The sequence below is a fragment of the Heliangelus exortis genome, chromosome 8, assembly GCF_036169615.1.
Source record: "Heliangelus exortis chromosome 8, bHelExo1.hap1, whole genome shotgun sequence".
NCBI classification, from domain to species: domain Eukaryota; kingdom Metazoa; phylum Chordata; class Aves; order Apodiformes; family Trochilidae; genus Heliangelus; species Heliangelus exortis.
The window spans coordinates 19,941,257-19,966,215 of NC_092429.1; the positions used below are offsets into that span (position 1 = coordinate 19,941,257).

The 24,959-nt window shown below is 36.1% G+C and overlaps 1 protein-coding gene across 4 annotated transcripts in view; it reads right to left on the reverse strand.

Annotated features, from left to right (window-relative positions):
- COL11A1 (collagen type XI alpha 1 chain) overlaps positions 1-24,959 on the reverse strand; it is a 136,432-nt gene that overhangs the window by 56,621 nt on the left and 54,852 nt on the right. For all 4 annotated transcript variants that reach the window (XR_011727150.1, XM_071750960.1, XM_071750961.1 and 1 more), the window contains 18 exons: positions 22,349-22,402; positions 20,909-20,962; positions 20,741-20,794; positions 20,118-20,171; positions 16,286-16,339; positions 16,127-16,171; positions 14,417-14,470; positions 14,282-14,326; positions 13,817-13,870; positions 13,308-13,352; positions 11,805-11,858; positions 10,257-10,301; positions 8,641-8,694; positions 8,515-8,559; positions 5,315-5,368; positions 4,264-4,371; positions 2,992-3,045; positions 125-178 (listed from right to left, as the gene is read on the reverse strand). Coding sequence is in view for 3 of the 4 variants with exons in the window: in XM_071750960.1 (XP_071607061.1) it covers positions 125-178; positions 2,992-3,045; positions 4,264-4,371; positions 5,315-5,368; positions 8,515-8,559; positions 8,641-8,694; positions 10,257-10,301; positions 11,805-11,858; positions 13,308-13,352; positions 13,817-13,870; positions 14,282-14,326; positions 14,417-14,470; positions 16,127-16,171; positions 16,286-16,339; positions 20,118-20,171; positions 20,741-20,794; positions 20,909-20,962; positions 22,349-22,402 (981 nt within the window). In the remaining variant the exon portion in view is untranslated. The remainder of the gene's footprint in view (positions 1-124; positions 179-2,991; positions 3,046-4,263; positions 4,372-5,314; positions 5,369-8,514; positions 8,560-8,640; positions 8,695-10,256; positions 10,302-11,804; positions 11,859-13,307; positions 13,353-13,816; positions 13,871-14,281; positions 14,327-14,416; positions 14,471-16,126; positions 16,172-16,285; positions 16,340-20,117; positions 20,172-20,740; positions 20,795-20,908; positions 20,963-22,348; positions 22,403-24,959) is intronic.

A 24,959-nucleotide genomic window follows, 5' to 3' on the forward strand; every position in this document is an offset into this window, starting at 1 on the left:
GCTGATTTTAAGTGTGAAAAGTCTATTTTTATAGTTCTTAAGATAGTAGCTTGTATCCTTAGGTTTCAGTGTCTTTCCATAGTACTAAGTACAAAAAGTGTTATGCAAGCATGAATTGTCATACCCTTGCACCTTTCTCTCCATTGGCACCTGGAAATCCTGGGAAACCAGTTGAACCCTATGAAGGAATCAATGCAAAAATCAGAGGATATCAACAGTAAAACAATAGTATAGCCAATATTTAGTTTATATGTGAAGTATACCTTCAAAGTCATGTACACTGTACACATCAAACTTGCAAGTGTGACAGCTCTGATAAATAGCTGTAAATTAACTTACCATAATGCCTCAAGTCCGGAATACATTAAAAAAATCAATGTATAGAATGCATATTATTTGTCATCTTACTAGGCAATATAGCATAAATTAAATCTGCACCAGTAGGAAATAAGTATCATAACGAAAACAAACAAACAAGGGCCTGTTGTCTCACAGTAAATTAATCCTTTTACAAAACTTCATACTAAATGATTGTAAGGTGTTGCCATAACTGAACAGTGGTCCTCTATTCACTTTACCGAGCTATAAATTACATCAGGTGCTTTATTCATTGCAGTCTGACCACTGGCCAGTTTCATTTAACTGATAAATGCAATTTGTATGTCTGTTTTGTTACCTTTCTTCCTGCTAGCTACTCAGCCTAATCTGAAATTTCTTCTTTATTTCTGATATACAGGCCCAGAGGGACAGGAGTCTTAGTACCCGCCATGGTGCTAACTTGTCATAAAGGACTTGGGGCCAAGGAGGTGATAGAGTTGATGAAATATGCTTTTAAGTGATTGATAAAAATCAAAAAAGTGTTTGTTTGGTCATCCACGAAAACTACTGGCCATACTCCCAGCTGTGATAGTATCTATATCAGTGCAGCTTGCTATTAGCATTTTAGTGGAAAATAACTTGGATTTAACAAAAACCTAAATGATAATTTCTTGGTGTTCTTCTTTGAAATGGCACTGTTTTTCTTTCTTTTCTTTTTCTTATTTATGTTTTCCTGTAATGAGTCTTATTACACAGAACCATTGCAATTATCCACTAATAATTTAATGGCAGTATAACTTCACTGACACTGATTCTAATGAAAACCTGACTAATACTGATGGGAGAAAAGTAAGAGACCCTTCCACCTTCCCTCTCCTCTCTTCTTCCTTCCCTTTCCCCTCCCCTCCTCTCTTTTTCCTTTCCCTTTCCTCTTTCCTTCCTTTCCATTCCCCTTCCCTTCCCAATTTGACACCAGTTATAACTTAAAATGCAAACAAAACTGTGAAAATTCTCTGTGAAGCCCAAGCATGTCCTTTACAACCTCTAATGACACAGCACTAATATGAGTTGGTTCTAAGTATCTTCTATATACATTACTTTTTGCTGTGCTAATACGGATGGGAGAGGAGAAAAATATATGGTGAAAATTATCATATAATAGCACTACCCTAAGAATACTTCTCAGAGAAAAAAAATAATGAAAAGCATGTAACTGACAAAAAGAACACTGTGAACCTTCTTGACAATACTGGAACAAGATTTCTTATTTGCTTTACACAGCTACTATGTTTTTCTGCTGCTTCTTTTTCTCTGTTATGTTAATTTGAACTAGACTGTGAATAAGTTTCTAAATAAGTCTCTAGTGACTTGGTGCATTGTAGCTGTTATTAGCCTTCCCTGGAAGTTAAAGTGATAAATTAGAAGAGCAAACAGTAAATTCAATTTGCCAACTATTTTTCAACTTTAATGTGATTACAAATTTAATGTAATGAAATTATTGATCAAGTCTTTGCTGAAAAAAGAAATAAGCAGTTTTTATTTGATGTGTCACATCATTTTTGTTCTTAGAACTGAATAATGTAAAATCTCTTTGATCTTATCCTTTTCAAAAGACAGTTCTAAAGGAGAACAAAAAGAGACTGAAATCTTAAGACATTTGAGAAAAAAGAAACAGCAAAAAAACATGTTTGTCAAGGTGAATAGTTTTCATGAATATTTTCTACAGATGGTTTTGAACACAGAGTGTTCAATGAATATGCATTGTTCAGATAGTTCAGTCACTTGACTGAGAAGGGCTGAAGTATAGGCCAGAGTCAGAAAAACACTTTGCTTAGCCAGACATGAAGGTGTATTTCTTCCAAAAAATCATCATTTCAGATTTTATAATAAAAGTAGGTCTCAAAGTAGAGCAAAGTTGATTATTTTACTGCAGGTTCAGTTTTGTAGAAGGGCTAAGGGATTCTCTTAATAGTACTATTTCCCTAGATCAGTCATCTTTGAGACAGCCTGAAAATGCAGTGTCACCCTAATGCCCTCCTCTACACTGGGAAATGTCAATAGAATTACTTTTTTATTCCACATTTTCTTGCTCACTAATCTCAGAAAAGAGAGTTTGCAATAAATTTAGTGTGCTCCTTTCCTATGTGGTTTTGTATTGCAATCAAAACATAAAACAGCTGAAGGATAGATGTAGGTATATAAATCAGCCAAGGGTAGGGTTTTGTCATGTTGGTTGTGACAGAAGCAAAAGGAAAATATATTGAAACTTGAAAATTACATGTTTCAAAGAAATGTAATCCTTGAACTACAGGGGAAATTACCATTGCTAATCAGCATCCACTAAGTGATCAATGTAATGCTCATACTCATATCACCACTTCCTTCAAACAAATTGTTTACACCAGTCTGATGTCTGCACAAAAACACAACTCACAAGAGGATGGTGAAGGTTTGAAAGCAGTAAAGAAGAGGAAGGACAGTACTCCTTAAAAAGCTTGCCTTAGGGTCCCAAAATTTTTAAAGATTTTACTTCAGAACTTGATTGGCAAGAAAGAAAATGGAAAATGACAGTTGCCTTGATGTTTACACTCTGGTTCCTCCAGCACACAAATAAAATAACTAGCAATGTAACTAATGTCAAACCACAAGATGTACAGTTCATTTACAGCTCACCTTTGGTCCTTGTCTTCCTGGATATCCTGGCAATCCAGGTACACCAAGCTTACCCTGCAATAAGAATGAAGTGTTAATTTTTATTCTATTCTCCTTAGTGGTTCAGAAAACTTCTCTAGAAAATATTTTTTCCACAACCTAGTGATGATATTTTATGGTATATAATATTCAATAAATAAATTTCCAATTTTAACTGATAATAACAAGTGGGCTTAGTTCTCTAAACTTAAAATCCCACCGCAATGAATGTTTTCAGCAAAGCCACAGTGTCTTTTTTTTGCACTCCTTGAAAGGCTGTGTGGTGCTCAGGTCATTAAACTACAAATATTGTCTTGAAAATCAAGGTGTTAATAAGTTTAACAGAGTAAATCTTTTTAATTTAAGTTGAGTGACAGCCGCTACATTTTCCACAGATTTTTCATGAACACACATTTGAAGAATCAACTTTTTTCTTGAACAGTTTTAAGCTATTTGAGAATATGATAAATATATCCCACTATTTGCTGATAATAGATTTGTCAACAAACATTACCACCTTGCTATATTCAGAAAAAACAACAGGATAACTAGTCAGATCAACACTGACATTAACCATTCTTACAAATGAAATACAGTATTCTGCCCCATTGAGTTGACCTCTTTAGACTGCTGAAGGATGAGTGGTGGTTTGACACTTTCAAAGGCACTTTCAAAGTAGTTTCAGTCTTTGAAAGATGGAAATCTGCAGAAGAATCTTCTTTACTAAGCAAATCCAGCCCTAGATCTACTTCGGGAAGAGAATTTTCTTATCATGGGATAAGTTGAACATAGAGAATAGGAGACTACTCTGGTACTGCCATTACTGCGGAAGAGCAGTACCTTTGCATTAAATAAATCACTAAAATGTCAAGGAAATAGGACATTGATAACTGGTCTTACAGGCACTTTCCTAATATTGTGAGAGTTAACAAAGATTGTTGCAGTCTTTTCACTTAAATAACTAGTATAGGACCAACATCATAGGATTCTCCTCTGCCAAGCCCAGCTAACAGTGTTATCAACACCATTTTTTTCAAATATCTTCTTTTATTTGGGCTTCAGATTCTAGATTTGAGACTGCCCTTTTATATACGTGCAAAATAGTCATTCCCAATACTTCTTCAACTCCACTGGTCTTTTGCAGCTCAAAAAAGCTACTGTTAGGTAGATAAAGATTTTGCAGATCTGGTGGCTTGTTTTCAGTGATAAAGATCATGGGATCCACCTATTTTATGCTGGTATCTGGCTACTGACCTTCTCCCCAGCTGGACCAGCAGCACCTGGGTCCCCAGATGGACCTGCTCGACCTTTTGGACCTTCTGGACCATCTTCTCCTCGTGGGCCTGGCTGACCAACTTCTCCCTAAAATAACAACCACCTTATAAATATGGAAAAACTTGCCTTTATTTACGTACTGGAAAGGCTAACTACAATTACTTAAAAAATAAGTTATCAGTAAATGTAAATAGAGACTAGAATCAGGATCATAGAACCATGTAACAGTTTGGATTGGAAGGGACATGAAAATGTTATCAAGACCAACCAACCTGAAACATACAGGGATATCTTCAACCACATCAAGCTACTTAAAGCCCTGTTAAGTTTCCAATTAGGAAAAGCACTGCTTATGTTCATTTTATAAATGCAAATACATTTAAATGAGGCACTGAATTTTACTTGCACAAGTGTAAGAGCCCAGTCACCTTGCCCGAAGAGAGATGTATTTTTGAATTGTGTTCTTATTTTTCCTTCCTGAAATTTTTATGAAGGCATTCTGACAGTCCACAGAAAGAAAAATGACTGCCTCCAAATACCTGTGTGGATACCATCACCCCACTTATTTATGTATACAGGCAACCCACACAACTGTCCCCATGAAAGTAAATATCTGCTTGTTGGGCTGAATATACAATATTTTGGCAGATATTTTCAAGATACTGTGTTGGTATGGAAACACCTTTATCCTGGATAGATTAATTTTCCTCAGGCAAATGCTGGAGACCTAGGAATGTGGAAAAAAAGATTCCCTAGGAAGAACTTCCCCTAGGGAGAATTAACTGTGGCACACTTATAAAAAGGAAGAGAATGTCAATCTTGGATACCCTTAACTAAATGTGTGCCAGAGTTAATTCACAAGAACCAAATCTCTGGCTCAAAACTGTGCATGCTCAGAGAATTGAAATATTTTAAGCTACTAGCTTGTATTTTATTGTTTGTTTAAATTTATTTGTTGACTTCAGTAATCCTTTCAAAATAACAACACTTAAATTTTTGAAGAACATATGGGCTATGAGCAAACACTTACCCTGTCACCTTTAAGACCCATGTCACCTTTAAATCCTGGAAAGCCATCTTCACCCTAAAAAGGCAGAAATACATGTAATGACTTTTAGTGATAGAAAGGAATTTTTTTTTTTCTGCAGACAGAATAAAACCCAAAGAATTTGCATAGAAGAGTGAGAACTTCAAACAAGAGAAAATTTAATGTGGCTATTGCTATTTTAGAGAAAATGTATCAGGTACACTACAGAGAATGTCTTTTTAGTTTTACAATTTCTAGTATCAGAGACAAAACAATTATTCTGATCTAACATGAATCAGTTTGTGAAGTCCTTTCTCAATTCCCAAGCTTTTTTTTCTTTGCTATTATTCTTTTTAAAAAGGTAATTTATTTAGTTAACTAAAAAAATTGTGACAAATTATTCAGTGTTATTCCTTTTTGATAGCAGAAACTACCTTTTAATTAATTTTTATTTTACATTAGTGTGTTAATAGTATCGTGCAATTTTTATATATATAAAAAGCTTGTCTTAGTGGTGACATCTTAATAAAAAGACCTATCTTAATGTACATAACCTAAAAGAAAAAGTAATAATTTGCATACAGGTGCACATTCTTGTTATTTGTAGTGAGAACTACTTATTTACTGCCTAGTAGATTCTGGCAGAGAATTTACTTCAAGAATTTTAATAGGTCTCCATGCTGAAGTGCAAGCCAACAGTAGTCTGACACCTTAATTTACACCTGTAGTTAGTTTTAGGTACAAAGAGACAACTCCAGAGCTGTTCAGTGAGGTTGTTCATGAACTGCAGTAGCATAACTGCAGTAGCATTCCCTCTTTCTTAGTCTAACCCATCATACAACTACTATTCCAATACCCAGACAACAAAGATTATGGACTTCATTTTTATTCAGTGTTCATTTTTACCTGATGCTTAATTATAACCTGTTAGCAGAAATCTTTGTGATGAATGAGCACCAAGTAAAATGTTTTACTACGGTGTTAGGTTTTTTTATATGCTGAAGTAATATTGCTGACTTGGAATCTGAGTAATAGTTGGACCATCAATAAAGCCAGGAGAAAAAAACACCAGGATCCACATTGCTGAGCCCCACCCCCCCCCCCCCAAAAAAAAAAAAAGGCTTTCTGTTTCATTCTCGCTTGGAAAAGGAGTTTGAATATTGCATTCCTGGGCCCACAAAACCCTTATCTTTTCCTTGATAAGCAACTGGGGCAGATTGGAAGGCTAAAGTAATTTTGAGTCTGTTCAGAACTAGTCATGCTGCATGTAACCACTAATCCTGAAAAGGGTGATGGCTATAGATTTGCTAATGGTAAGCAGCTAAAAAAAAAGGTGAGGAGAAATTGAAATTAAAAAAAAAAATCAAATATATATCTGTTAATGTAAAAAAAGATGAAGTAACCCAGAAGTTGAAAATAAATATATTAAAACATTCTAAAAGCAGAATGATTTCTAGATGGTGAAACTGAATGTTATATTGTCATCTTATATTGCATAAATTAAAATTTCAGGGTAGGCTTTCTTAAAATTCAGAGTGAGGTGAAAAAGATAGATTACAGAACACATGGAAAAAGATTTAGTTGCTCAGTTATGGCCATGGACAGTAACAATTACATGAGAACACTTTGCAGCATATAAAAAAAGACTGACTATGTGATAGTACTGAACAAATGACTGCCAAATAAACTGAAACTCTCCTTCAGCTTTCATGGTGAGGTTCCAGCTATGGAGATCCACAAAAGCGTGACTTTATTCCATGTGGGAAGAAGGAGATTAATGCTCTACTCCCTCTTTTGCTGTTAATGAAATAAAAAATTGCTAAAGAGTTCTAGTGACATTTACTGGTCAGTACAGAGATGGACTGGGACTCTTCCAGATCTACAGATGATTTTCTGAATGATCAGTTTATTTGTGTCTCTTACAATGCTTTCTCCCCAGTGGCATCTGAATAATTTGAGTAGAAAAGGCACTTCAAAGCACTCTCAGGACAGTCTCTAAAATATATTTGTGTGATCTTTTGAGGTATTCAGTAGAGTTCAGTGTCCTAATGCAACTGTGAGATCAGCTTTTAAGAACATAAATTTTGTGAAGATTATACTAACCAGTATCAATTGATACACAAATATATATGCACACATATATTAAGTTTATATATGAGTCCTGTATTTTGACTTAGCTGCATATCACTCACTCAAAAAGGCAAAAGCAAATGGGTTTTTTGAACTGTCCAGTCTCCACAGGTATTAAACACACTCCTTTTCAGTTTAGATTTAATGAGCAACTCTAAAATGAGTATGCAGACCAGACAAACTGGGATTTAGGAAAACCTGAAGATGTACAGCTGCTCTTGGCATCTAGGCCTGAAAAACTGATCTCTAGTGCTGAAATCAAGGTTTTTTGGCAAGAGTGATTCTTCTGCTTTAAAAATAGCTATAAATATATACACAGTAGCCACTAGAGCCACACAGCTGAATTTGCCTCTGTGGTTAGGAGGTAGAACTAATCGTGTTTTTAATTTATCTCTCACTCCGAGTACTGAGGAAAATGGGAATTTAAACCAATTCTGGTTATAGACTCAGCCATTGCAGACCACCAGAAGTAAGCAGAGACTCTGGTAGTTGAAGCTTGCTTTAGTAAGAGCTCCAGGTATCAGTGGGATGTAAACTCTTTCTTTATGTTCACATATATGCTTCTGATGGGGGTTGTCCATCACTTTGGCAAAACCAAATTCTTGGGACAAAACCACTTGGAGCCCAGAAAACACTTGGAAGATGTACACAGAAAATAACTCCAGGCTGCAGCACTATCAAAATAGTTAAAATAACACTAATATTACAAATCTCTCTGATGCACAAGCTCCTCAGTGTTCACTATAGTATCTACAAAAAAGAGAGGGAATGTCTAATTCTCTGCTTAAAAGCACCTTAGAGAAAGTTACTTAAACTGGTGTGAAACCATTTACTGAAGGTAAACTTCATATTACTGAAGGGAAACTTCATATTACTGAAGGTTTTATATTCAATTTGTATCACTGTAAATAACCATGGAGGTCACTAATTGATGAACTGGGTACTCAGGGTAAGGCAAAAATCAACTTTAAACTGCTGCAAGAGAAAACTCACTGCAATGAAGGCAACAGGTGTTGCAGTGAAATTAGGAACACAAAAAAAAAAGGAAAGGTAATAAATGCAGTAAAATTTACCTTTTCACCTTTGGATCCCTTGAGACCACGCACACCATCAGCTCCCTAAAGAAAGAGAATAAAGAATTACTCACATACTTATATCCCAAAAAGAGGTGGGGAAGGAATACAGCAATTAAGTCTTACCTTTACACCACGGGGACCTGGATAGCCAATGGGACCCTGAGGACCTGGAGGCCCCTAAAATATATTAGAAAAAAAAAATTTTTTTGTAAAGTACTTAGTTAGCAAGCAGTTCTCTTCTGAATCTAATCCTTGTTCTTTCACTATTGTGCAGAGATCTTGTGTGAGACATCAAAATAGCACTGGGCTGGTTGCCACTAAGAAAAGTCATGGCACCAAAAAGCCATGTGGTATGTGCTTCAAAGTCACTATAAAACTATTAATAAAATTATGAACTTGGTTCTATTTGTATATTTGTGAAGCCTCTATTCACAATATAAATTGTCAGAAATAAAAGTAACTGAAAAATGTAACAAAACCCCACTTACAAAACGACACCAATTAGAAAGCAGTGGTGTCTTACCACAGAAATGTTTTTTTGTTAATCAATGATGCAAGTAAAAAATAGAGATCAAAATAATATTAATAAGAAAAATTATGATCTGAAAAAAAAAGATATTCAAAACCAGAAAGCTAGAAGGCTCATGGTGCTATCACAATTGGTTGGTGTAAGGATGCTGTTATTTACTGTTTGATGAGCATTTTTAAGTTGTTTAACTTCACTAATATGAAATGCACCAGCAGTGTGTGCTTTGTAAATAGTGAATGCAAGAAAGCCTTGAAATATACATATATGTATCTGAGTCTGAGCTGCTTTGCTGATTCTCTGATGTCTGAGATGAACAAAAAACAAAGTCTTTCCCCAATTGGACCATTGATAAGGTCTTTTCCCCTTTCCAACTGTGTCTTTTCACAAAATATTTAGACTCTTTACATCTCTGAGAAATAAAATATTCTATCAAATTTGGCTGAAATTGATCAATAAATTCAAAAGGCATAAGGAAGAAGCGACCTGTACTTTCAAAACATAGCTGTATAAACAGTATTTTCTTAAGAAATCAGGATAAAATCTACAAGCCTCTAACAGAAAATTACATTTTGGACAAAGAGTAATAGCTGCTGTCAGTGGAACTATACTTTCTGAAATGTTATATTCATTAATTTATTCTTTCATCCTTCTTATCCAGAATGTAACCATTAATATTGCCACTGAAATCAGTACTGCAACTGAAACTGATTCCAGGTGCTATAAGGGCTGCTATTCTTGATAAATAAGGGTCAAAATTGAGGAAGTAGAACACTCTAAAGAGTCCCAAGACCCTTCAGTGCTTCATAAAGAAATAAATTATTTTTCACTGGTTGAAGGTTACCTACAAAATACAGTGGGCATGCACACATTTTTAAATCTGCAAAAACAAGGATCTGAAGAACCCTAATAGGCAATCTATACAAATGGAATTGTAAATTCAAACTATTTGGCAGTTATCTTGAAGAAATGTATGCAACTTCTACTAATTGCCATTCTGTCAACTCCACAATCGGTTTCACTTTAAAAGAGTAATCCTATTATTATTTAGAATGTCTATAATATTTAGAATATAATAGAAATGTTTGTATGCACACAGACACATAGAATATATCATGGGTTCTCTATTAGTTTAGTAAATAGTTTTTGGAGCAACAAATGTATCAAAAAGCTGAAAAACTATGTAAATAAATGAAAAAGTTTTAAAACTCACCAATGCACCTTTATCTCCAGACTGACCCTCTTTACCCGGATGACCCTGATTTAAAAGAAATGTATCTGATTTCAAAAATACTCATTTTGCAGCTGTGACATTTTATTATAAAACCACAATTATTTAAACATTTGATTTTAAGGTCAGCAATCACCCTTCTTCTGTATTAGAATACACACACACCATTTTGAGAAAATATTTTCCTTTCGATACCTATTTGATTTACATAACAAAAGGATAAAAGGTTTTGAGAGCAAGATGCTCTCAAATAAGATTTTGAAACAAGCAAGGAGATTAATATTACAGCATGAAGATAGATATTTCTAAAAACTATTTAAAAGATTCTGGAATTTATTGCAGAGACTAATAGAATGCTGATCTAGCCTTCTCATTGGGTGGGTTCTTAGCTGCTGACTGGGGTCATCCCACCACAGTAAGCATGTATATCAGGTACAGACCTGTGGTAAGACCTGATTATCTCTTATAGCATTTCTCCCCTGCTTTTAAGGCTTAGTAAAATGTAGTTTTAAAATAATGCTTATGTTTATAAATTAACATTGCTCCATTTAGAAAATTATTCAAGATACAGACTTCCAGGTGAACTATGATTGCATATCTAACATTCTCCATGAAAATGGTACTTTGGAAGGTAAAAGAGATACTGTAAGAGTCATGGGAACAATTTTGTATTTGTAATATAAGTATCTATACAGTGAAACTTCTGCAGCCAGTTCTGTTGTTCTTATTGTAGCAAAATCCTACTGAAAGTCAGCATTAAAAAAATGCAAGTTTTATCTAAGAGAAAAATTGTAAGGGAAAATAGCATGGGGAGGAGAGAGATGTTCCTAGAAGTCGCAGACTGTCTAATGGATCTTGGTGGTATGAAAAAGATGTCTTTGATGCAAGAAAACCTGTCTATATAAATGTGATTATGAATAATGACTCCATTTATTTTAATGCCCAAACTGTAGGCAATGCTACTCAGGTGGTCACACTGTCTGTGTACATGAGTGAAAACAACTTGCACACTGAGCTAAGCTGTATTCCAGAGTATTCACAAGATTCTAAAGTTCTCCTTGTCCTAGGGCAGACAAGGAAAGAAGTAGCCCAAACATGTAATATGCACCTTAGGTCAGGAGGCGGAGAAAGATCTAGTCAACTCTTTGTTTCCTTAGAAAACAAGACACCATTTTTACAGATGATTTGCTTTCTCATACTGACATAGTAGGACTACAGTGAAACAATATTTGACCTGAGTGTCAATTAGGTTATTTACAAATCCCTGTAGATGTTTTGGATGCATTTCATCACCTGGAGACATATTTTAAAAGCCCACGGTCATGTTTAACAGCTGCTTCAAAATGTAATTGTTAGTTTTAACATCTCAAATCATACAGTGGTTTTAGATGGATTATATAACGTTTTTCACAACTAGGACTACCACTGCTTTCACTCTCTGCATTCTTTTTGCAACATAGGTATCCCAGAATATTTAGTACTTGATAAAACTGTTCAGACATTCAAGGGATGAAAAATTCCATTACTTACAGGAGGTCCATCGGAACCAGGAAGGCCAGGAAGGCCAGGCTTGCCTTGAGGTCCCTACATGCAGTAACAGAAACACATCTCAAAACCAACAGCAAATATTCTATCATTTGCCAGGATAATGGAGAGTCATACTGGCTGAGGGCTGGTGTGTCCTAAACCAGCAAACCACTTTAAATCTTTTTAATATTTTAATCTCTGTTGAAACAATAGCCAGCTCTAGGTGCAGAATAGTTATAAAAGAGCAGAGTAGCTATAAGAAAAATAATAATAATAATGGAAAAAAACCCCAAAGCCAACAAACAGGAAAGAACAAACCCTGCCCATATCAAATACATTTTACTCTAAGAGCTAAGGATATGTAGTGTAGCAATACTTAAATATATTTAAATTTATTGAATTATAAATATATAAATATAAACTAAATTATACGTGTAGTTATACTTAAATCCCTTCATAGCGATATCAGGGACAAACCAAAAATATAACAAAACGAAACCCAGAAAGGTACTATCATACAACATAAAAGCACAAGGCCATTTCTTATAATCTTTAGCTGATACAAATCAACTGTGTTTGCCAATAAAGCCCTTTCCTGAGAACAGGCTTCAGGAATTACCCTACGAACATGCATACACACAAGACAGGCTGGGGAAAAATTTTCCCTTGCACAAAATAAACTACTGTTTAGAATTTAAGGAAGAAGAGGATTCACCATATGAAAGATACCAACACTCACAGAACCCTAGTGCTCAAAACTGAAAGGCATAGTACCTCTTTGTATTCCAGTGCCTCTGGAATACGCACACTGTGGACCTGGTCCATTTTGCTAGCATAGTACACAGCATAGTTCTACCATGGACACACAGTTAGGTAAAAAGTATGGATATAGTTTAAAATTCCCTTCAATTTTTCCTGAAGTGTGTACCAAACACGGAAGGGGAGCAACACTGAAGAATAATCAGGAGTATGACTTCAGTAAAGAGGGGAGAAAAGTAAAATCAGTGCGAAAATCAGTTTTTGAAATTAACAGAAGACATCAAAGCACCAGAACATGTACAAACAGATCAAGAAAAACAACTCCAAGTGACACTACAGTATTAACTACACTGTAGAGGTATGTAAAAATATAATCCTTGAAAACAGGGAACAGAATCAGACTTGAGTAGCTAAAATGTTGTTATAAAAAGAGATGAATAAAAATACCCATCTTGCTGTGAAATTAACATGCAAGTATACACAAGTGTAATATTCTGGATAGGATTGAGGCTAATAACAGAAAATTAATCCCAAATAAAGGGAGAAAATTATTCTTGTGAAAAAGTGTATATAAGAGGAAATCCAGGCCTCCATTGGCTATTAATTTACCTGATGATTTCAGGAAAATCTGCTAATTTTTATATCATAGGCTACTATTCTGGAAAACATAGCAAAAGCCCTTAAGCACATAAGCAAGGTTGTTGCACAGAAGTGACTGTGAAATACCAGAATGATGCTGTAACTTACCTTTTCACCAGGAGGTCCAATAGGACCTTGTGGACCAGGAAGCCCCTATTAAAAAGTAACCAGTGTGAGAAAACAGGGAGAACAATATACATACATTCACCCTACTAAAGGTCCCTCATTCATCTGTTTAAACACACTGGCAAATACAAGTGGTGTTTTTTCCCCCTTACAAGATAGATCAGGAGTTTTGTGTGAAACTTTTGCACAAGCCACTATTCTGGCAGTAGGTCTGTAACAAGATCCTATTCAGAACCCTCCTCCAGGTGTGGCCATTTCTGCCACATTCCAGGAATTCTGAATGAGTCATTTTTCTCCTGAATGAAAAATGCCTCTGAAAGCTTCCTTGAAAACTCTGCTCCCCCTTTCCTCGGCTCACTTGCAGAATTATTTATGAAATCATTGAGGCTTTATCAGTATTACACATGAAAAGCCAACTTTTTGGTAATTTCCATTCATTAAACATTTGCTGCGCATTACAGAGTACTTCTTGAGAGTTATTTTACACTTACTTGTGGGCCTGGGATTCCTTGCTGACCAGGAGGTCCTGGTTCCCCTTGAGGACCCTATCATGCAAAAAAATACCAGGGCATTAGGTTTGCATTTCTGCACTACAGATCTTCATTGTCAGGACGAAAAGGAGTACAAACTGAACTTTGTTCCTCCCTCTTTAATGTGTACCACCACCCAGTATATTTTTTCATGCTAATGAATATCACAGCCTTTTTTTCAGTAGAGAGTAATAGCTCACACATAGGACCTAAACACTAGAGTCCATGGTGCTAAAGGGGCTTGAGAGAAAGCACAGTTAGGCCTTTTGCATGAAAAGTAAGTAATAGAAGTTTTCTATTTTGTATGCAAGATTACACTGAATCTGAATATTTTGATTGAAAATTAAATAGAAGGGATGGCACAGTAGCAGGGACAAGAGAATGTGAAAAGGACTCTATACCATTTTTAATTTTCAGTTTACTTACCATGTTTCCTTTTGGGCCCGAAGGTCCATCAATACCTGCAATACCCTGAAAGCAAAAAATATAAAAGTGAGCAACTGTCAGTGGATATTAATTTTTCTCCTGTAAATTATAAAATACAAAACAGTTCATACGTACTGGTTGTCCAGGGGGACCAGGTGTCCCTCTGGGGCCCAGTAACCCCCGTGGACCCTGCAAGAGAAACTCTTATTAATATCTGCATGATATTAAGGGGAAAGGGAAGGGGAAGGTGAAGAGGAAGAAGGCAAGGGGATTGGGAAGGGGAATGGAAAGGGCAAAGAAAAGGGGATTGGGAAGAGGAAGAGGAATGGGAAGGGGAAGGGGAAGAGATAAGTGAAGAGGAAGGAGAAAAGGGAAAAGGAAAGGGAAAGGGAAAGGGAAAGGGAAAGGGAAAGGGAAAGGGAAAGGGAAAGGGAAAGGGAAAGGGAAAGGGAAAGGGAAAGGGAAAGGGAAAGGGAAAGGGAAAGGGAAAGGGAAAGGGAAAGGGAAAGGGAAAAGGAAAAGGAAAAGGAAAAGGAAAAGGAAAGGGAGAGGGGAAGGGGAAGGGAAAGGGGAAGGGGAAGGGAAAGGGAAAGGGGAAGGGGAAGGGGAAGGGAAAGGGAAAGGGAAAGGGAAAGGGAAAGGGAAAGGGAAAGGGAAAGGGAAAGGGAAAGGGAAAGGGAAAGGGAAAGGGAAAGGGAAAGGGAAAGGGAAAGGGAAAGGGAAAGGGAAAGGAAAAAAAGGAGAAGGAAAAGGGAAAAAGGAAACGAATTAAAAAAGAGAGGAAAAAAATCCACTAATAGCAGATTCTCCTGGAGGCCAACTTATGTCTGAACAGGATGTTAGTGAAGGGCAAGTTTTGATTTAGTCACTGTATGGTGATCTGAGAGAATGGTAGGAGATAACTATTTCCTAGTGCAGAATACTGGCACAGCATCTTGCACTAAACTTTCAGTCTTGGCCTAAAGATCTGACCTGAACAGTAGCATAAATGTTTTTATTCCTGTCTTTAGAGAAATGTGTGGTCTTTCCCACTCTCTAGTACTATCCTGAATGTAAAACACTGATTTTATTCTGTAGGAAAGATTCAATACATAATTAAAGATTACTAATAATGTTATTATAATAAATGTAAGATTTTGTCTGCAACTTAATTTTTTTACTTTATACTATTAAAATTACTATTAGTTTTCATCTTTCATACCATGTCACACTGCTAAAGGAGGTAGGGCTAAGTCTCCAGTCTCTTCGTGTATGATATAGTAAAAAAATAAGTCTGCCTCTGTGGTGAGTTTTTCCTACTTTGCAAGTAGACAGCAGTATATTGCACATTTAGGGTAAAATTCCCTTTTCTGAAGCTTTATTTCTTTCTTGCAATGCATAAGCGTGCTCTGCAGTGAGAGCACCTGCAGAAGTCCAGCTGTCTGTCAGTAGTGGGAATTCTGTATGTGACACAAGTGTGAAAATACAAAATGAAGCACAGTACCACAAAAAAAAAAAAAAAAAAAGAAAAAAAGCCAAGCCTTTTTTTGGTTATATTCTAATGTATCAAGGACTGCAGTGATTGACTTTACACAACAGGATGAAAAACAGCTTTTGTGATTCTGAAAAATGTGTATGCCTGACTGAATATATCCCTGATTTAATTCTAATCCTTTAAGTAGTGTTTCACCCCTAACAAAACTGTACATTTCTTTGCTCTTCAGCCAGGATCAGTGCTATCTATAAACACACACAGAGTAGTTCTTATACCTGAAATTCAGAACAAATCAATAGGAAGGAAAAAAAATCTTAGAGTGATTTTTTTTGTTTCTAACAAAAACAGAATAATAAGAAAGCACTGCTTACAGCTTCACCTGGGAGACCTCTTGGTCCAACTTCCCCATCTTCTCCCTGGTTTTGTACAAAGGGAACAGAAGTTTTAGAAAAAAAGAGAGCATGTATTGTGACCCTGTTCTCATTACATGGGGCTTTACTTTAGATTTTACTGTATAAAGAGCAACTTACTCTTGATCCATCTTCACCAGGTAAGCCTGGAGGTCCCTGTGGGCCACGGTCTCCCTGTAGAAAAAAAAAAGTCATTAAAATAATACATCAGTTATTGGAAACAATAATGGATGGGAAGGGAAATAAAACAGAGTTAGCTGGAGTCTGATATGTCAAAACATGTCTTGACACAATGATACAAATCTGTAGGTTATAGGAAAACAAATTAGCAGTACAGAAACTATTTACGTTTGTAAAATTTCACTCTGATGCTTGGCATCAGAACACACACAAACTACAAAAGGTAATGTCACCCACATTTTAGTTTGTCTCATAGGCATCTTCCCCTTCCAGGATGTATTACAGTCAGTAAAATAGGCCCTGGTGAAGGGCTCTAAAGATCTATCAGAGCCATACACCCTGGCACCAGTCATTGAGAGCCTTGGGACTGATTTGTCTGAGGCTTTGGAAGGCAGCCAGACTTCCACACTTCCCCTCAGATATGGACTTTTCAAACCCATATATGCAGTGTCTCATATACTGTACCATACTTTTAGGATTTATTTTTCTTTCCCCATTTCTAAAGAGAACTAAGCTCCTGCATAGCTCAAACACCACTGACTGACCTCTTTCTGGGCAGTGGATTTTTAGACTGTGACTTCCTCTTGGCATTGGACAAGAACCAAGTATTCATGCTGTTGTCCTTAATTTTATCAGTGTCTCCAAGAAGCCTGACCACTGCTGTGGATCCTAGCAGACACATAAGGAGTCACTATTTAGTAGCTCCATTCTTTACTCTTTCAAGCTTTTCGGGGAATTTTAGGTACCTTGCTTTCTTACACCAGAGCTATCTAATTTTAGGGATGTAATGATTTCATTCTACAGCCTTTCTGTCTTTTATAATTTGGAAATGGCATGGGAGAGAAAGAAATTCTAAGAAATGCAATTTCATTTCTCTAAGATTAATTAATACAGCAGTTTTTTGTATTTTGCTGAGTTTTGTTACTGAACTTGATCTTTAATAAGGCCAAGTGCAGCTCTTGCACCTCAGTCAAGACAATCCCAAGCACAATGACAGGTTGGGTGGAGAAAGGATTGAGAGCAGCCCCAAGGAGAAGGACTTGAGGGTGTTGGCTGAAGAGAAGCTCAGCATGAGCCAGTAATGTGTGCTTGCGGCACAGAAACCCAACCATATGTTGGTCTGCATCAAAAGCGTGGACAGAAGGTCAAGGGAGGTGATACTCCCCCTCTACTCCATTGCCACGAGACCCTGTCTGGTGTATTGTGTCCAGTTCTGGAGTCCTCAACTCAAAAAAGACATGGAGCTGTTGGAGTGAGTCCAGAAGAGGGCAATAAAGATAATCAGAAGGCCAGAGTACCTCTGATATGAAGACAGGATGAGACCTGCAGAAGAGAAGGCTCCAGGTAGACCTTAAAGCAGCCTTCCAGTACCTGAAGAAGCCTATGGGAAAGCTGGGGAGGAACTTTTCACAAGGGCATGTAGCAACAGGACAAAGGATAATGGCATTCCATTGGAAGAGAGTAGATTTAGGTTAGACAGGAAGAAATTCTTCACTGTGTCAGTGGTGAGACACTGGCATAGGTTTCCCAGGGAACTCATTGCCCTCCCTAGAAGTATTCAAGGCCAGACTGGATAGGTTTTTGAGCAATCTTGTCTAGTGGGAGAAATCTCTATGCATGCAGTGCAGGGCTGTTGGAACTAGATGATCTTTAAAGTCCCTTTCAGGCACTAACCATTCTATGATGATTCTATAATGTGCTGCTGGAGCATGGTTTTTTTCTACACGCTCAATGACACTCCTGAAAGATGACACAGAATTCACACAATCTCTGCTCTGGCTTGCAACTAATATTCAGGTGAAGACTGACTTAAGCTTTCAAATATTGAAATAGTTCATTCCCTCAAGGGCTACCTTTCCTGTGTAATTATATAACAGTTAGATTTAGATTAGAAAGTTGCATTCAGTGTCCTGGTATCATCATGCAGTGAGAACAAAACCTATCATTATCAGCATTCTCAGTAATTCAAGTCTCTAATTTTTTCCTTCAAATATTCTGTTAAAGCCTGAATTTTCTTTTTCTTTAGACCTTTTCTTTTATTATATAGTGTCCTGCTTTTATACTGGAGAAGTGTTATACATCTTGTTAATATAAATAAGAAAGGTGGATTTTGAGGCCATGTGGTCTGATCTCCACTGCATTGTAAGTCAGAGAATTTCATCCAGTATCTCCTCTCTGACAGCCTGTGTTGGACAAAGGAATAATTTCAGACAGACAGCGAATTTGCAACTCATAGTTCAAACCTGACTAAGCCTAAAAGTAGTCCTAAATCTTCTACTCTAAAGTTGTGGATTTTCACCATCAATTCTCTTGCAGCTGAAATATAGCTAAAACAGAAGAAATGTGACTTTTGTCTTCCTTTTCTGTACTCTTCATTGGAATCCAAAGAGATCTGAGTATTTGCATTCTATGTTGTCAGTGTATATGAATCTGATAGCTACAGCTATCTGATCTGGCTTTGAACTGAGCTGCTTTCAGAAAGATCAGAGTTTTTACTTTTATGGATTTCCACAGAAACACGAAAATGCATTGATTTTTAAATAGTGGGATGAGAAAATTATGAAAAGTCATTATTTTCATTGCTATTTTGCAAATTTCCACCAAACTTGTTCTTTTATATTAGTGCTTATTTGTTTAGGAAATATGAAACAAACAGAATACCCTAAAATAAATTTCCTCAGGACTTGGAAGGTCCTACAGACAGAACTGTAGTATGCCTGGTTGGAAAGCAGCCACGGATTCCAAGTGCCAGTTTCTGCTCAGCCTACACCGAAGTAGTGTCAAGAGCTTAATGTTTAGCCCCCTCTGCTGGGCACCCACTGATGAATCTGGATTTCAATTACGTGATGCGCGGATTGCTTTAAACTCATTAAGTAAGCGGCAATGATGAAAGAGGATCAAGACATCTCTGTATGACACTAGAAGTTCTTTTCCCACTCCCAAAAGAACTCAAAAGAGAATCCTGAGATTTTCTGGAAAGTGCAGGAACAGTGCTAACCCACTGAAGGGTGAGAACTTTGGCAGATGTGGGAATGAATCTGCTGACATTCCCAATCACTGTGTCTTTTAAGGTGCATTGCACTTACCAGAACAGTAGTAAGGGAGATACATTCAGTAGAGCACGTTGTTATTAGCATTTATATTAGGAGTATAATTTAAAGCACAAATCCCCAACTTTGATTATTTCTACACTATGTAGGGAAAGATGCAGTCTCATCCTACAGAGCAAGTAACATAACAATATAAGGAGCAAGTACATTAGTTGTTTTAAATATTACTTCAGGTTTTCCTAGTGTATCTTACCTGACTCTGATCTTCCTTTAAACTGAAGATTTTGGAGTAAGCCAAACTAAACGATTCCATTTGAAATTCAAATATTCAAACGCATTTTCTGAGCAAGCTTCTCAGCAGGTTAAAATTTGTCATGCTTCTTACTCCATGCTAATTTACTTTTCCTATTACTATTTCCTTTAATAATCACTTTAAATTCCTTAACTAAGAAAAATTTCAGTAAAACTTTGCTGAAGATATGATCTGAATTCTGATATTATACTTAATCATTAAGATATATATGAATTGTTGTCTATTGATTTATATGAATAAAATGATTCATGAGGAATACATTACCTGACAGTATAGATAATATTCTGTAGCATAAAAAAGAAACATTCTGCTTTAACCTTCCCACAGTCCTTAATGCTATTCTTAGTGAATACTCCATTGTTTCTGTGATGATATCAATTTGTTGGATAAATATTTACATTTTTCTTACCCTGTTACCTTTGTCACCAGGGAGGCCAGGAAGCCCATCAAATCCTCTGTCACCCTAGGAAAAAAGAAATCACAGCTTCAGTAAATTACTATTACATTCTATATTACTCCATAAATTGTGCCTTCCTTCTAAAAGTTAATTTCTACCCTTGTTTGTATGTACACTTTTTTATTGAATGAAACGCATGGGTCAAAATCACAAAATTTGCTTCTATGCATTAAAGCAGGAGAAGATGCCAACCAATGTTTTCACTGTGCTGTAATTATGCTTTTTCAAAAAAGAAGTCTACAATTAAAGGAAAAGCTTGTTTCTAGCTGCACTTTGTAATTACAAAACTGACTACCATTATCAATACTAACTAAAGCTGACTCAGAGGACTAGGAATTATGCCCAAAGAATAAAGTTACTTCAAGGTCAGATTACTAGCCCTTACCATTAATTACTATAGTTTAAACGGATTATTCATTCTCAGCATTTTCATCTGACCCAGCTATCTGAAACCTAAGTAATCTCACTTGAAAGAATAATTTTGGGTTGGCCTGGAAGCAACTGTGGTACCTATAGGAAATCTGTCTAGTCCATTCCAAGACTGACATAAAGCCTCAATCCTTCTTATTATTTACCTTTGCACCAGGTTCTCCTGGCATTCCTCTGGCACCATCAGCTCCAGGACGTCCCTGAAAAAAAGCAAAGGGTTAAACATTTGAAAATGCAGTGGAACCATTTAATATTTGGATATATTTAAATAGAAATTATTTACCTAGAGCAGGAGTGATCCATATGCTACCTACCCTTTTGCCAGCTTTTCCACTTGGACCAGGGGCACCTTGAACACCACGAGGACCCTGAATTTAAAGATTATAATTCTCTGAATCATAGTCATGTCAGTAAAAAGCTAATTAAGCATCTCACTTCAAGAACAAGACAAAGAGTTTTTTATATACAAAGCATCGTCGTTCCCTAGGAGATGGATACTGGTTTCCAAATTTCTGCTGGTTTCCAAATTCCCACTAGTCTGATAGCACACGAACACCTAAACTTTCCTGAGCACTACCAATTTTAAAACTAGTTTTCATGAGATGACACTACACCCGGCATAACTCATCCTTTTAGCATAAAAGCTTCTTAATTCTTTTCATGACTTTGAAGATCTCAGTCCTGTGGTTTGAAATCCCTTCTTCCTCTCATACCAAAATTATTGTAGTCAATGTAATTATTGTATGAAAATCAACGATTGCTTATTTCAGATTCCTAACTCAGACACAGAAATAAGCTGTGCTGGTAAACAGCTCACATAATGTCTTAGCTTTACATAGCACAGTTTTACTCAGAGGGAGGCCAAATTAGCCCAGACTGAAAAATCTAATTCCACTTCTCAAATACATGTAAGTCTTGATCTTTGTCTGGACACGTATTTCTGTGGAAGCTTTCTCATTCCCCATCCAAATGCATCTTTAGGTGAAAACAGCAGTGGTAAGGACTAGACACCCAAAAATACGGAACAGAAAGAGAAAAAATATTAAAATTTTAGGTAAGCAAATTGGAAGATTGAGCAGTTGTGAATTTTTTTGTTTAGTTGCTTTATTTTTCTTCTGCAAACATTCATGTGGAGTTTTAAGAGAGGTGCTTAATAATGAAGCAAATTCATGACATCACTTGACAGCTGACAAAAATCATTGTTTCAGAGATTCCTATGATGACTTCTTTAAGAACCCCTTATTACTTTTAGATTTAAGCTGAAAGAGCTCCATGTTTTGGCACTATAAATAACTGCATAGTAGCTCACAGAATAGTAAACTGAGAAGAAAAGCATGCATTGATTCCTAAAGACTTATTCTTGCTATGTTATGTCCTCCTTGAAAATATCTTGTTTAATTGCCAGCTAAATTCAACCTCTCTCTCTTTATGAGATCTGATAAGATCAGAAACCAAGGTCATACAAGCATAGACTGACATATGACTGTTTAACAGCAAAAAGAGCCTGAAGTGACAATATTAAAACTGGTTTTAAAGTGATGACACTCTCTGTGACAACTGCTCTGTAACATAGATACATTAGTTTCATATTTCAAAATGAAAAATCAAGCTATTGCATTGAATTAGGATGTTATTGCAGAAGCTATTTTTCTTGAATTGCATGTGAAAAGCATAGAACTGTTTTCTTCTAAGTGAAATGAATGCATTTTCTTAAAGATAAACAAGTTCAAACATAACAGGCAATACTCTCGTACCTGTGGACCTGGTTCACCACTTTCACCCTTAGCACCTGCAGCTCCAGGTCCACCCTTGATGAAAAAAGCAAAACACGTTGTTTAAATATACCAAAACTGCTTTACATTAAGTTACTTTCTATTCTATACATTAATTTAAGAGAAAATAATAAAAACAAACAAACTCCTTTTCATTAGTGGGTGTGAATTCATCATTTCAATCTGCAGATATACCCCAATATATTGCTTAGACATTGGGCTGAAAGGGTAAAACATCTTTCTACTTTCAAAGAAAACTCCTATGGATTTGACTCTTTGTCCTATATTAATATTTGAGAGCTAAATATGAGCACAGTATGAACATATGCAAACAGAAGTGCATCCACTGTAGGAAGACAGCAGAAATGAAAGTCACCCCTTTTGACCTTTATGTGTTGTACAGAATAGCAGTCTTTGAATTCAATCCAAAGATCATTATAGCCAATGAAAAATACCCTGTCTAATCTTGTAATGAATGTCAGTAATGTTTTAATCGTGGTCTTTGTACATCTGCCCCTGAAGAAGTGGCAAATCTATATAACTGCAACCCTTGACTATCATTAAAATATTGACTTTCATACTAAGTTTCAGTCATAAACTGACTTTATTAAACAGATCTTCATCTGGGGTAAGATACAGTATATGGAATCCGGGGCAGAACAAATCAAAGTTTGTGTTTTTGAATAGTGGTCTTAAAAAATAGGCAAATCAAACAAAAAAATTTCAACATGTTCACACGGAAAACAGGCTCAGGGAAGGAACATACTGGAATTTACTATTATGGGCAAAATAATTTTAGCATTTCTGACCTCTGAAATAGGTCATGACCAAATGTAGGTAATTAATGTGAAACAAATCTTACAGACCATGGGAAGCTGAGTCTAGCACCCTGGTGTGGAAGGATTCCTTTCAGTCCTAAGCAAACTGAAAATCAGATACGGAGCTGATCCTGGCAGTGGAGAGAACAATGGTTTTGGTAGGTGGTGACAGTCTGTTTGGGTTTCCTTGATGTAAGCACTGCTTTTAATTAACATAATGTATCACATTTAATTTATTATGATCTCCAGACTCAGTTGAAGCCAGACTGGGGGCTTTGACACTGCTGCGTTTAAAATTCTAAAACTTTTAGTAACTAAAATGTTACTAAATGTATTTTCTTGGCTACTAATAAAGTAACAAAAATAAAATTCAAACTAAGAGCAAAAGCTCCAACTATTTCATTCTTAAAATAAGCTAAGGACACAAGCATCTGCCAGACCAAAATTTTGTAGTTGCTTCCGGAAGTGCAACAAAAGCATTGCCAGATCAAAGATCTGGATTTCTAAGGACATATTTCTGTATGCAGACAGACAATAACCTGTCTGCTATCTTCTGTTGGTAGTAGTAGGATGCTATACTCATGTTGTCCATCTGCTTCTCCTGCTTTCAAAATAAAAGATACTGTATGTTAAGGAAGATGAGGAAGAGATGGAAAAAGAGAATGTTGGAAGGGGAGGACTTGATTGTTACTGTTCAGCAATGGGCTGTTGCTGCTGCAGAAGAGCAACAGAAGGAAAGAAAGAAAGAAGAGCAAAAGAAGGGAAAGAAACCATATTTCTAATTTCCTCAACTGGGATGAGTGGAAGTAAACTACTTTGGAGGAAAATGCTATTGCATCCTGAGGCAAGGGGAAAACCAGGTGACCTGCAGCAACTTACGTTGCTGTCTTCTATGCATGTTGCTATACTTGTGACTGGCATACCTCAGCAGTCACTTTTTCTTCACATAATAAACCAGGGAGAATTTGCTTCATCCTTTTTTCCTGGTTACCCAGTAATCACTTGTTTTCATTTCTCAATAGCAAAATTGTAGTCTTGTATGCATTTTACGCTTGTCTGATCTAATGCAAACTGCTAGTATTACTTTGTATCCATCACCATAGTGACAATATAAACAAAAATAACAATATAAACAAAAATAACAGCAGACTTAGATAAAAATTTAAGAGGCCAAATATTTGCTAACCTAGCTGTGCCACCAAAGCAGACAAAATAAGTTTCCAAAATAAGTGATCTTTTGAATACAGATGCTGTACTGTTGAAGAGAATTTCATTCTACATCAGAGGATAAATGCAATCATTTTTAGAGAAGTGGAGAAATTTAGAAAAAGCTTATGATTGGGGCTACAGTACTTGTTATTTTATATCATGGTACACTTCCTTTGTAATAGCTTTTTGGAATATCTTAAATGCTAAGTTACATGACTAGTGGACTATTGAATCTGAAAAGCCTCCCTTCCTAAAAGAGAAAATTGCAATTACAAGACTGATTAGGTAGTTTTGGCTTTCTTATGCTCCTATCTGTTTTAACTTTTTCATTTTGATTATTGTCCTTTTAAAGTGTTTGTAGGGATTACAAAGCCAAACCTATTTGTGATAAAAAATTTGTTTTGCATGTCATCAGAAAAACTGTTGTGTTCCATGCATAGACTTCACAAAAATTTTAAGCTTTTCAACATCCACAAAGTCATTTTCCAGATCATTCAGTATTAGCAATTAAGCCAAATTAAAGACTGCAGTAAAAAAGTACAATTCTTTTACAAATCTATATAGGT